Consider the following 12,903-nt stretch of genomic DNA (forward strand, 5'->3'; position numbering starts at 1 on the left):
TCATCAGAGCTAATGAGATGCTTGATTGCCTCTATTACTGTCAAATGTGTTGTGTGAGGTACTGGAAAGTGTATTTATTTTAAGTGTCGATATGGAATTGAGGGTTTGGGTAACGCTTTTAGAATAACTTTAATTAAAAGTGCACTCAGTAATTTTCACTGATTAATTTACACATAAATAAATGCGCAGTACTCAGAAATATGATTTGAAATTGTGTACACTCACATGAGATTAAGGCTCCAGTCATAGCAGTGGTGTAGAAAAAAAGAGTTTGTTCTCTAGTTTTCTGTGAGCTATTTTTTATTTTTTTTTGTGTAGCAAACGGCAACTGTTTCAATTACCTAACTTGAAATCTGGCAGTTTTTGTAGTGCTAAATTTAAGCCAGAAAAATGCAACGCAAGTATGCAAATGCAGATTTGAATGCTTAGTCAATACAGTGCAAGCATAGTGCCCCATTGTACTTTATGCAATGGTCCACATGATGGTGAACGTATATCGCAAGCCCTTTTGGCATTTAATCGTGCATTTTTACTAGTTGAATTTCAGTTGTTGATACCAGGAATAGACATCTGCACTAGTAACAATGTAATTAATGATATCAGGAATTATAGTTTTTAGTAGTACGAAGAACATAGCTGATGTGTGAAACTGAAATTTCGAATAGTTAAAATTCATTATAGAAATCTGTAATTGGGTTTTGAACAGGAAAGAATGAAAGATAATTGTAAAAATGCAGTTGAAGACATGAATAAATTTTATTTTATTTTTTATTTTTATTACAAGGGGGGCCTGGGTAGCTCAGTGGTAAAGACACTGACTACCACCCATGGAGTTCGCTAGTTCGAAACCCAGGGTGTGCTGAGTGACTCCAGCCAGGTCTCCTAAGCAACCAAATTGGCCCTGTTGCTAAGGAGGGTAGAGTCACATGGGGTAACCTCCTCGTGGTCGCTATAATGTGGTTCGTTCTTGGTGGGGCACGTGGTGAGTTGAGCGTGGAAACCGCGGTGGATGGCGTGAAGCCTCCACACGTGCAATATCTCCGCGGTAACGCGCTCAACAAGCCACGTGATAAGATGCGCGGGTTGATGGTCTCAGACGTGGAGGCAGCTGGGATTCATCCTCTGCCACCCAGATTGAGGCGAGTCACTACGCCATCACGAGGACTTAGAGCACATTGGGAATTGGGCATTCCAAAATTGGGAGAAAAATAAAAATAAAATTTGTTTTTTACTAGATGAAATTAAATTTTTGATATCAAGAATGGGTATTTCCACTAGTAATGATATCTATTCTGCACGTGATTAAATCGGAAAGTCTTGCGATTAGTATGTAAAGTTGTACCCGTACTTATAAATTGTACCGTAAAGCTGACCGTTGATGAAATTATGCCAATGCCCCTTGTGGCAGTGCTGAGAATTCAACCCGTGCTTGCGTTGCGCTATAATTATAATTGTGTTCAGACACATTTCGCAATGCAACAGTTCGTGAAATATTGCGTTGTTTGAAGTGTTTATGTTTGTACTTATGTAGTATGCCTACACAAGGCCTAACACATATCCTAATCAGATGTGACGCAATAAAGCTATACACAATTAATTTCTTCCAAGCCACGACTGTGACTTGACTGATTGTTCTTCTGTGCGCAACATCATCGTGTTCAGTGTTGACAGAAAAACTACTTGTCGCTGGAGTCTTATCGCATCTGGTTAGGACATACATTGTAAACCTTTTACTTTTACAATATCATGATGATTTGATTTTTCTAGGATCATGCTGAGAATGGCCATAGTGATAGAGAGAATGAAAACAAGACACAAAAAGGTGAAATTTTGCAGATCAGATCCCCATTGCATCCCACCTCAGTCAGACGGAAGGGCTCTTATAAGATTTCTGTTGATCCAGACTTTGAAGAATCAACCGAAAGCCCTACTCCCACAGAACAAGATGACCAACCATCATCTAATCATGAGGACACCTCCAAAGAGCTCAATCTAAAGAGCCAACCAGAAACCTCAAGTGTAGAAGACCAACAAAACAATGGCAGTCCGTCCATTCCTGTTCCAGGCCCTCGAAATTCTCGAAGTGCACAGTACACACCACTCCCAAAACCTCGCACAGTCTATAACGTGTTACCACAAGCTTCAAACACTCACCAAGACCAGAAACTAGAGGAGAAGAACAGTCATCATGACCTTACTCCAGACTCCAAACCTAAACAGTCTTTGCGCAAACTTCAACTGAGCGTCGAGGAAAAGACAGACTTGCTCAACCTGAGCTTCAGACAGGACTCCGACCCTGAAACTCCTGCCTCATCTTCTGCTGCCTCAACTTCTTCCTCCAAGCAGCATGAGGGAGGCGAGGAGGAAGGTTACTGGAGCGGCGGTATAGCGGCAGGGAAGAGCTTGTGGGAACCGAAGAACCGCCGTTGCGTGAGGAGGAAGTGTGAGCCACCGGCTCCTGTCCAAGCACAGCACAGAAAGATCCGGTCCAAGTTCTCCCCCTGGAACCTGTCTTCACCACGGTTACAACAGCGGTTCAGTGTGCTCCGAGTTGGACCTTCAGGTTGGGCGGCCAATATTTTAAACCACTTTTGGTGCTCAATCATTTGATAAGATGCACCCTTTAAGCATTTTGACTAAACTCCTGTACGTAAGTCTAATTTTAGTGTGAATTGCTTCATTAGGACAAGCTCAGCCAGACCATTACATATCAGAAGATGACAATGAAGAAGATGTTTATGATGAAGAAGAGGACGAAGAGGATCTTGAAGCAGAAGATAATTTTCTGGATTGTAAAGTGAGATTCTATTAAAATTTGTCTCACAGACCTTTTTACTTTATACTATTCCACATCGTACCTTATTCTGGCCAAGCATTGGGCATTTTTACAGGTGGGGGTTTAAGCCACATCCACACAAATACGTTTTGTTCGAAAATGCATTGGTTTTGCTACACCAAAACAGCGTTTTCCTCCACCGACTTTCACAAACACTCTCTAGTACCGCATACTTAAGAAAAAGATAACGTTAGGAATGTTTTCATATGAAAACAGATTAGTGTGGACATGGCCTATGGTCAGAATTTCCAAGTGTACAAATTCCAAATTTCGATCCATACCCAGGGTTTCTACAGGTCTGAAAAAAGTCTTAAATTGCCCTCCTGCAACTTATGACCTTAAAAATGTCTTAAATCCGAGCAGCAAGTCTTATATTCATAAGGTCATGGTATTAAATGTTGCATGAGGGATTGGTTTCTCGTTGCATTTAAGTCATTTTAAAGTGAAGAGTAATTTCTGGGCACAAATAGACCCCATACCAAATCTGCGGTCTCTAGGACACACTCTATAGTGCTGCCAGTTAAAAAAATTAACTTTTCTTTTGTGCGTATCTTTTGAACCATTTGTCCTAGAAACAAAATTCTTTTGCATGTACCGGAAGCTGGTACTCTTCTCCTGATGATACAAATGGACTGCTTAAATTAAAACTCTGCCCATTACCGTTCCACATGTATACGAGAGTAAAGAGAAAGCCGCGAACACAGTGCATGTAAACAAGCTCATTTACTGTAAAGCACTCGAGGAAATTGTTGACTGTTGCTGTGTGTTATTTTGAGATTTCTGAGGCTGAGAAACGAGACCTGATGAAGTTGAGAACTCTGGAGAGGAAAGCTAGGACAAGTGAAATCCAGCGTTTCCACAAGGCTCAGGTGAACATTCATCACTAACAGTTGCTGGGCATGTTCACTCAAGATCTGTTTTTGTTGAATGATATTAAAGGGATACTTCACCCAAAAATTTTAATTCTTTCATGATTTACTTACCCTCCTGGGATCCTAGATGTGTATGACTTACTTTCTTCTGCAGAACACAAATGAAGATTTTTAAAAGAGCATCACAGCTCTGTAGGTCCTCAATATGCAAGTGAATGGGTGCCAATATTGAAGCTCCAAAATCCACATAAAGGGAGCATAAAAGTAATCCATATGACTCCAGTGGTTAAATCCATGTGTTCAGGCACGAAATGATAGGTGTGGGTGAGAAACAGGTCAATATTTAAGTCATTTTTTTTATCATAAATTCTCCTCCTTTCCCAGAAGGGAGTGATATGCATGAAGAATGTAAATCACCAAAAACAGAAGGAGAATGTAAAAGTGAATGTAAAAAAAATGGACATTGACTGAGCAGGGAGGATAATTTATAGTAAAAAAGGGCTTAAATGTTAATCTGTTTCTCACCCACACCTATCATATCGGTTCTGAAGATATGGATTTAACCACCAGAGTCATCTGGAGTACTTTTATGTTGCCCTGATTCACTTGCATTGTGAGGACCAAAAGCTGAGAAATTCTTCTAAAAATCTTCACTTGTGTTCAGCAGATGAAAAAGTCATACACATCTGGGAAATGATAAGATAATGTTAATTTTTGGGTGAACTGTTCCTTTAAGATGAAAGAAAAGATCTGATTTTATTTTTTTGTTTTCTTCATGCTGTTCTGGTTCTGATGGACACAGTCAATTCAGAGGAGGCTGGAAGAGATAGAGGTGACCTTTAAAGATCTAGAGGACAAAGGAGTGGAGCTGGAGAGAGCTTTGAGAGGAGAAGCTGGTATGATGATCTCTTCTATCTACAGACTTCACAGAACTTTCCAGCAGACAAAACGCATCACTATAAATGTTTTATTTATGATGAAATATATATTATAAATGAAACTTTGTCATATTTTAAACCCTGTTAGGCTGTATATGCACTAATTTGTCTCTGTGAAATTCCTAGACCTTGCAAATGGACAACACCAATACATCTATTCAGTGTGTGCTTTTCATCTGGATGATGTATTATTCTGATAGTTTCCTCTTGTGCAATATGTGTCTAAAATGTTTCCTATTGGATTTTCAGTGTCTCATATCTAGAGAGCAGGGTGAAATGAAAGCAAATGAGATGTAAACTCAACTATTATTATACACATTATTTACTGAAAACATACTTAGTTTATTGTCTATTAACAAGGCTGTCGGGAGAGTTTGGAACTGACACAAGGGTGTGGTTACGCTTCTGTTAATCGGCCAAGTGGATACGGTTATCAGCCGATGGCAATAATCTCAAAATTCGCCAAATATCAGCCGATTAATATCGATCTATTACTATTGTACATACAACTCATGATCTACCCTGCATATTATGTATCAGACTGTACACACCATAAATTGTAAACCTGTTAAGGGATAAATTACATACCTGGAGAGATGCATGAAGATGATTATTTGTATGTTTTACAAAGCTGTTGTAACTTTTTGTGTGGATATGTGTGTGTGTTTTAGTGTCAGATGACTCTGAAACGATTGACCAGTGGATTGATCTGGTCCAGCAGAAGAACACTTTGCTTTCTGAGGAGTCGGATCTCATGGTGGCGTAAGTCTCAACACAGTCCATATTTCTAAAAGCTCAGGGACTTAAAGGGATAGTTCACCCAAAAATAAAAATGATGTCATTATCTACTCACCCTCATGTTGTTCTGAACCTGTATGACTTTGTTTTTGTGAAACATGAAAGGAGGTAAAAGGCACAATGTTCATTATTCACTTCAATTATATGGACAAAAGATGCAATGAAAGTGAATGGTGACTGAGGCTAACATTCTGCCTAACATCTATTTTTGTGATCCACAGAAGAAAGTCATTTGGGGTTTGAAATAAAATGAGGGAGAGTAAATGATGACAGAATTTTAATTTTAGGGTGAACTATCATTTTAAAAATGGGTACTAGTTGAGCTGAATGAATATGCATCTCTGTGACTAACTATTAACTAACTATTAACATTTTAAGGAATTCATTAAGAGCTGTTATTGCACAGAGTGCATCATTTTGTTAAGAAAATCATGCAAGCCTGCCTGAAATCCAGTTCACCCTCTTGTTGCCCCTGGCAACCTCTCTTCTGCATGTCTTTTGGCAAGCACTAATGCTTTAGTTGAATGCTTAGAGTGGCCTTGTTTATTTAACCCAATGCTTTGTATGTCATTAGCATATATTTGCTCCATGCACAGTTGGCTTCTCTATGTTAAACTAAATTACAGGCTATGTGAACAGCAGTGTAATACATTTGTGTGACTGTGGTTTTGTTTGTTTAAAGGTCTCGACAGCTGGAACTAGAAGACAAACAGAGCATGTTAGAGATGGAGCTACGGCGATACATGGATATGGATGGTGCGACATTAAAACTAATTACCATGAAATTAGTTTATTTGTTTTTGAGTCTGTAAATAATGCTGTGAAGTGTTACTTTTCATTATATAATCTTTAAATATCTTATGTAGTATTTCGTTTTTGTATTTTCAGTATTTTGTATTTCATTGTGTTTATCATAGCTAAACCGAGTTCAAAAATGTAATATGAATTTAATAAGGAACTTCGATAAGTATTTAATAAAAGCAATGTCAGAGGCAAAAAAAAAAAAACAAAAAAGATTAAGGACAAATTTTTAAAACTAATTTTAATTAAATTAATATTAATATTAATGTAATATTAAAAGTAATTATTATTAAATTACAATTATTTATGATTTTTTTTTATTATTATAAAATGTTATTGTTATTATTAAAAATGATAACAAATATTATAACAATATTAATAAATGTGTGTAAATTCTGCACCATTATGAAGGGCCAAAATACTCCAAATGAACTCATTAAATAATTTTAAAAATAATTAAATACATAATGAAATCGTGAAATGTATTAAATCAATAAATAAATCAATAAATGTCCCTAGTATTTAATTTTAGCACAAGTTTGCGTCCATTTTCATTTTAGTATTATCTTTGGGCTGATTCTTCATTTAAGCACATGCTTAGAATTAAGTTATATTTAAATATTAATATTAAATTAAATTAGTATTTAAACAATGTTATGTGTAATTTTTTCAATGTTAAAAGACAAGTGATAAGTAAACCATTCGAAGGTTGATTTCACCGAAAAATTTAAACACATTGTGGTGCTTTCAAAACATTGCTCTGTTTGAGCATCCTGTCCAGCCAGACAAAAGAACATTGGCTCAACCAATGGCTTGAATTTGGGGCAGAACTATCAGTTTAGTTGACCAATGGAAGACAGGGGAAGTGTTTGGGAAACCCAGATTATTTTTGCAATTCCATTTGGTTCCGCTAGTTTATGGAGGGTCAAATCATTCAAAATTAAATAAATGTTGGGGCCTTATGTCTTACGCCATGTGAGGATCAGATGTGTGAATGGCGAGCTCTGTGCACTTTGCTGGTTTTGATACCTTTTAATGACATAAACCAGTGAGATTCGATACACTCTTGTAGGAGGACAATATGTCACAGAATTCAAAATCCTCAGGCTCTGGAGACATTAAAAGACACTTACATGCTCAGGCTGACACCCCTGAGCAGCAGGCTGCAGGCCCGGGAGCCAATTTGGTTGGAGAGTTCCGGGAAATTCGGCGAGAGATGCTGAACATGTCGGCAATGCTGACGAAGCTGACTTGGAGGATCTTGCTGTAATACATCAATCGATCACTGCCATGGAGGCGAAATTTACTGATGTGGTCACAAGAGTGGGGGATGTCGTCATCTGATTATCTGGAGTCATCGGAGAGGGAATTTTCTGCTAATCTGCTAGCATCCAAGGTGGATTTGGAGCATGTCTGGGAGAAGTTGGAGGACATGGAAAACCGTAACCGGTGGAATAACGTCCATATCATGGGAGTCCCGGAGAGAACAGAGTGACAGAATATGGTGGAATACCTGGACGGCCTCTTTCCGAGTCTGCTCGACATAACAGGCCATAAGATGGAAATCGAGCGAGCTCACAGGGTTCCAACTCGGCGATCCGCTGAGGGAGACAGGCCCCGATCAATTCTGGCCAAATTTCTGAGATCATCCGATAAAGATCTTGTGTTACGCAAGACGAGGAGTAAAGGAAGGCTTTCTTGGAAGAACCACAGCATTTTCTTGTTCCCAGACTTTGCGAACTCGACAAGAGAGAAACATGATCGATTCAAGGAATGCAAGAAACTTTTACATTAACAAAAGGACGCTTTTGCACTGATATTACCTGCCAAATTGAGAATAGATGCTAAGGATGGCCGTAAAACATTCATATGCCCACAGCAAGCGATGTCCTTCATAAAGTCAATGGAGTGAGTGGGTCGTGTTGTGGTGCTCACGTTGCCGCCGGGTGGGCCGGCTCACTGAACATCCGCTTGATTGTTTGAAGATTCTGCGCGCTCTTTTTGTGCTGGTTCCACCTCTTTGATGGACTTAGTCCTTGATGATAGTGAAGTAAAAGTGTAAAAGCCCCCTAGACCAACAGTGACACTTCACAGGATATGTAAAAATCTTGGTCTTACAGATATTTGGAGACTTTTGAACCCATCTGGTAGGGACTATACATTTTTTCTTCGGTCCATAAGATTTACTCTAGAATAGAGATATATATATATATATATATATATATATATATATATATCTGTATCTAAGTCCCTCACTTCATCTGTTGTTGATTGCTCAGTTGGAAACATTTTAGTCTCAGATCACACCCTGGTGTGTTTAGAGGTGTTTCCACATACAGATAAAAAGAAATCATATAGTTGCCGCTTTAATGTATCCCTTTTGCAAAATCCTGAATTCCAACAAATGCTAAAGGCTGAAATCAATGTCTATATGGAGACCAACTGGTCCTCAGTATCCTCTGTGGGCGTGGCTTGGGAGGCACTTAAGGCGGTTCTTAGGGGCCGGATCATACAGTATGCCTCATTCACCAAAAAATCCAAAGCACAAGAACTCGTGGAATTGGAAGGGAATATTATAAGTGCCGAGGCAGAACTGAAGTGCCGAATGTGGCCTCAGAGAATTGACCTGATTGAAATACAGATATAATACTATTTTGTCACGGAAGGTGGAGTTTTGGCTATTCAGGGCAAGACATAGTCATACTTCGAGTCGGGGGACAAAGCAGGGAAGCTTTTGGCTAGATACATAAAACAGAGAGAGTCTTTTTGTACCATTCCCTCAGTGAAATCTGCTGGTGGTGAAATATTTACCTCAGCCATTGATATTAATAATGCTTTTAAAGAGTTCTATCTTGATCTCTATAGTTCCACATTTTCGTCTACTGATGAAGATATTAGAAACTTTGTGGAACCATTAGAACTTCCTAAACTTACAACTGAGCAGAAAATTGATCTTGATTCTGAGATAACCTTGGAGGAGCTTTGCGAGCCGAGGCCAGATGGCTTTGCCACTGAATTTTATAGATCTTATGCTACAGAATTGGCTCAAATTTTGCTAGGAGTTTATACGGAATCATTAAAGAATGGAAAGCTTCCGCCAACCATGACGCAAGCCCGGATCAGTCTGATTCTTAAAAAGGACAAAGATCCAAATGAGTGTGACATCCAATTTCCCTGATCCAGCTAGATGTTAAAATATTGTCAAAAATTTTGGCTAACCGATTAAGTAAAGTTACGATATCTCTTATACATATAGATCAGGTGGGGTTTATTCGGGGCCATAGCTCTTCTGATAACATTAGGAGTTACATCAATATCATGTGGTCAGTGGCGAATGATCAGACTCTGGTCGCTGCCATCTCACTTGACGCCGAAAAGGTGTTTGATATGGTAGAATGGGATTATCTTTTTAAGTGGTTGGAAATGTATGTGTTCGGGAATACTTTTATTGGATGGATTAAGTTACTTTATAGACACCCGGTAGCGGCGGTACAAACAAATGGATTAATTTCAGATTATTTTACTCTGGATAGGGGCACCTGGCAGGGTTGCCCTCTTTCCCAATTATTGTTCTGTCTTGCCCTGGAACCATTAGCAGCCGCGATAAAACAGGAGGATTATTTTCCAGGGGTGGTGGTGGGAGGTGTGGCGCATTAGCTTTTGCTTTACGCAGATGATATTTTATTAATCGTCTCGACCCTACTAGATCTGTGCCTTGCCTCCACAGAATTATTAATTCCTTTTCTAAGTTCTCAGGATACAGAGTGAATTGGTCTAAATCGGAAGCTTTAGCTCTGACAGCGTACTGCCCAGTAATGGCTTTTCAGCCAGGCACCTTCCAATGGCCCAAACAGGGCATTAAGTATTTGGCCATTTTATTCCCAGCATATTTGGTTGATTTAGTTAGAGTTAATTTTTACCCTTTTAATAAAAAATGTTTAGAGTGATTTGGGCTTCATTACATTTATCTATGATTGGGATGGTTAATGTTATTAAAATTAATTGTATTCCTAAATTCAACTACCTGCTACAATCTCTCCCTATATATGTCCGCCTCTCTTATTTCAAGCAATTTGGTAGCATAGCGAAGTCCTTCATTTGGAATGGTAAACGTCCCAGATTACATTTCAGTAAATTGCATAGGCAGATTGACAAAGGTGGGCTAGGCCTACCCAAGATTTTGTTTTATTATTATGCATTCTGTCTCAGACATTTGGCTCATTGGTCGCTTCCACCTGAGAGAGCCCCTCCCTGGTTTTGTATTGAACAGGAAGTTCTTGCCCCTATTTCGCCATTGCAAAGCATTTCTATCAAACTAACCGGAGAACCGGAGAAGTTACAACCCGTTATCTCGCATTTGCACGTGGTATGAACAAAAGTGTCCAGAATGTTTAATTCAGACATTTATTTAAATGCTGCTTTGATCATATGGCTGAACCCAAAATTATGTATTAATAAGTCCCCTGACAGAGTGGATTGTGAGGGAGGTTAGTACGCTCGGTAACTTGTATGAGAGTGGAGTGTTGATTTTTGGGAGTAGCATACACCCCCCTAAAGCGGCAGATACTCTGGAAGTGGTGATTACTGCTTTTGGAAAAGGCCATGAGGCATCAGTGTATTACTCCCTGCTAATTCAGTGTCTGGGGGATGGAGCTTCAACTTCTCTCAAGAGATTATGGGAGAAGGATTTAAGGATTCTAAAAAAATGTCAGTTCTACATCTAGAGATGCAAGGGTGCACCTTATGCAATTTAAGATTTTACATTGATTCTACTGGACCCCATCTAGATTGTATAGGCTTGGTCTTAAGGACACACCCACTTGCTGGCAATGCCAATCAGAAGATGGGGACACAACCCATATTTTTTGGTGGTGTGTTAAGATCCAAGAATTTTGGTTGAGGGTTCAGAGATTTGTGTGTGAAGTATTGGCACTCAAATTTCATTTTGCCCCAGACTCTGTATTTTAGGCAATGGGGCGGTCATTAATATAGGGGATAAATACATAAAAAATTGGGTCCTAGCCAGTGTTATGATCAGCAGACAGGTCGTTCTTAGGGGATAAAAGTCGGCAGGATTGCCCTCATTTCAAGAGTGGCACACAGAGATGGGCAGGGTAGCTGCATTTGAAGAGATGTCATATAGAAGGCTAGGCAACCTAGAGATATTTAATAAAAAATGGGGCAGTTATTTAGCCTTTTTAGAAGGCTCTCAGGGAGGGGCAGTGGAGAGAGTTTTATAGTTTTAAATGTGAATATGATTTTTGTTGAAATTGTATCCTTTGTGGGATTTTTATTTTCTCCTTTTCTTTTTTTATTTGTTGATTATTATATTTTTATTTTGTTTAAATTTTATGTGTAGCAGGCTTTGACCACTGTGGCATTTGTTGGGGGATAGGGTGTGGTTGGGGATTTGGGATTGGGAGGGGAATAGGGAATTAATGGGGGTTTAAAAGGGATAATAGTTGATTCTGTTCATTTATAGTGTTTTATTTTTTATTCTGTAAAAGAATCAATAAAAAAATGTTAATCTGAAAATGTAATGTTAAATATTTAAATAAATAATTGAAATCATAAAAAACAATATATATATATATATATATATATATATATAATTACATTAATCATTAAATCACAAAATATATCAATAAATGTCCCTTGTGGGGCCTGGGTAGCTCAGCGAGTATTGACGCTGACTACCACCCCTGGAGTCGTGAGTTCAAATCCAGGGTGTGCGGAGTGACTCCAACCAGGTCTCCTAAGCAACTAAAAAATTTGCCCGGTTGCTAGGGAGGGTAGAGTCACATGGGGTAACCTCCTCATGGTCACAATTAGGGGTTCTCGCTCTCAATGGGGCACGTGGTAATTTGTGCATGGAACGCGGAAAGTAGCATGAGCCTCCCGTGCTGTGAGTCTCCGTGGTGTCATGCACAACAAGCCATGTGATAAGATGCGCGGATTGACTCTCAGAAGCGGAGGCAAATGAGACTTGTCCTCCGCCACCCGGATTGAGGTGAGTAACCGTGCCACCACGAGGACCTACTAAGTAGTGGGAATTGGGCATTCCAAAATTGGGAGAAAGGGGGATATAATAAATAATAATAAAAAATATATATTTTTTATAAATGTCCCTTTTATTTAATACACACTTGTTTGCATCCAGAGTGGGATATGGAGAGTTCACTCAAAAATGAAAATTCTCTCATCAATTACTCTCATGCCATCCATGGTGTGTATGACTTTATTTCCTCTGCAGAACACATTTGAAGAAGGAAAAAAAAATCTCAGATTTTTTGGTCCTTAAAATGCAAGTGGATGGGGATCAGATGTTTAAAGCTCCAAAATCACAGACAGTCAGCATAAACTTCATCCATAGGAATCCAGTGGATAAATTAATGTTTTCTGAAGCATTTGCTTTTGTTGTGAAGAAGATAAATATTTAAGTACTTTTTTAACTATAAAGCATCGCTTCTGGTCAGCAGCAGTATGCGCGTGTGACGTAATCACATTGGCATGTTCACATAAGAACTGATGCATGTATATCACACCCAGAAGAGCAGTGCTGTTTACAACTGAGTAGGAGGAACGTTGTACAGAAGCTTTGTTGGTTTTGGTTTAGATCTGTATTTGTATCTCTGTGTTTTTCAAAATTGTGTGTTTG

At 38.9% G+C, this 12,903-nt stretch overlaps 1 protein-coding gene across 4 annotated transcripts in view; it reads left to right on the forward strand.

The window, feature by feature from the left end:
• LOC127418738 (F-actin-monooxygenase mical1-like) overlaps window positions 1-12,903 on the forward strand; it is a 52,872-nt gene that overhangs the window by 37,846 nt on the left and 2,123 nt on the right. For all 4 annotated transcript variants that reach the window (XM_051659502.1, XM_051659504.1, XM_051659503.1 and 1 more), the window contains 6 exons: window positions 1,768-2,563; window positions 2,685-2,797; window positions 3,613-3,705; window positions 4,511-4,604; window positions 5,318-5,408; window positions 6,127-6,200. In XM_051659502.1, the coding sequence (XP_051515462.1) occupies window positions 1,768-2,563; window positions 2,685-2,797; window positions 3,613-3,705; window positions 4,511-4,604; window positions 5,318-5,408; window positions 6,127-6,200 (1,261 nt within the window). The remainder of the gene's footprint in view (window positions 1-1,767; window positions 2,564-2,684; window positions 2,798-3,612; window positions 3,706-4,510; window positions 4,605-5,317; window positions 5,409-6,126; window positions 6,201-12,903) is intronic.

The sequence above is a fragment of the Myxocyprinus asiaticus genome, chromosome 28, assembly GCF_019703515.2.
Source record: "Myxocyprinus asiaticus isolate MX2 ecotype Aquarium Trade chromosome 28, UBuf_Myxa_2, whole genome shotgun sequence".
Classification (NCBI taxonomy): domain Eukaryota; kingdom Metazoa; phylum Chordata; class Actinopteri; order Cypriniformes; family Catostomidae; genus Myxocyprinus; species Myxocyprinus asiaticus.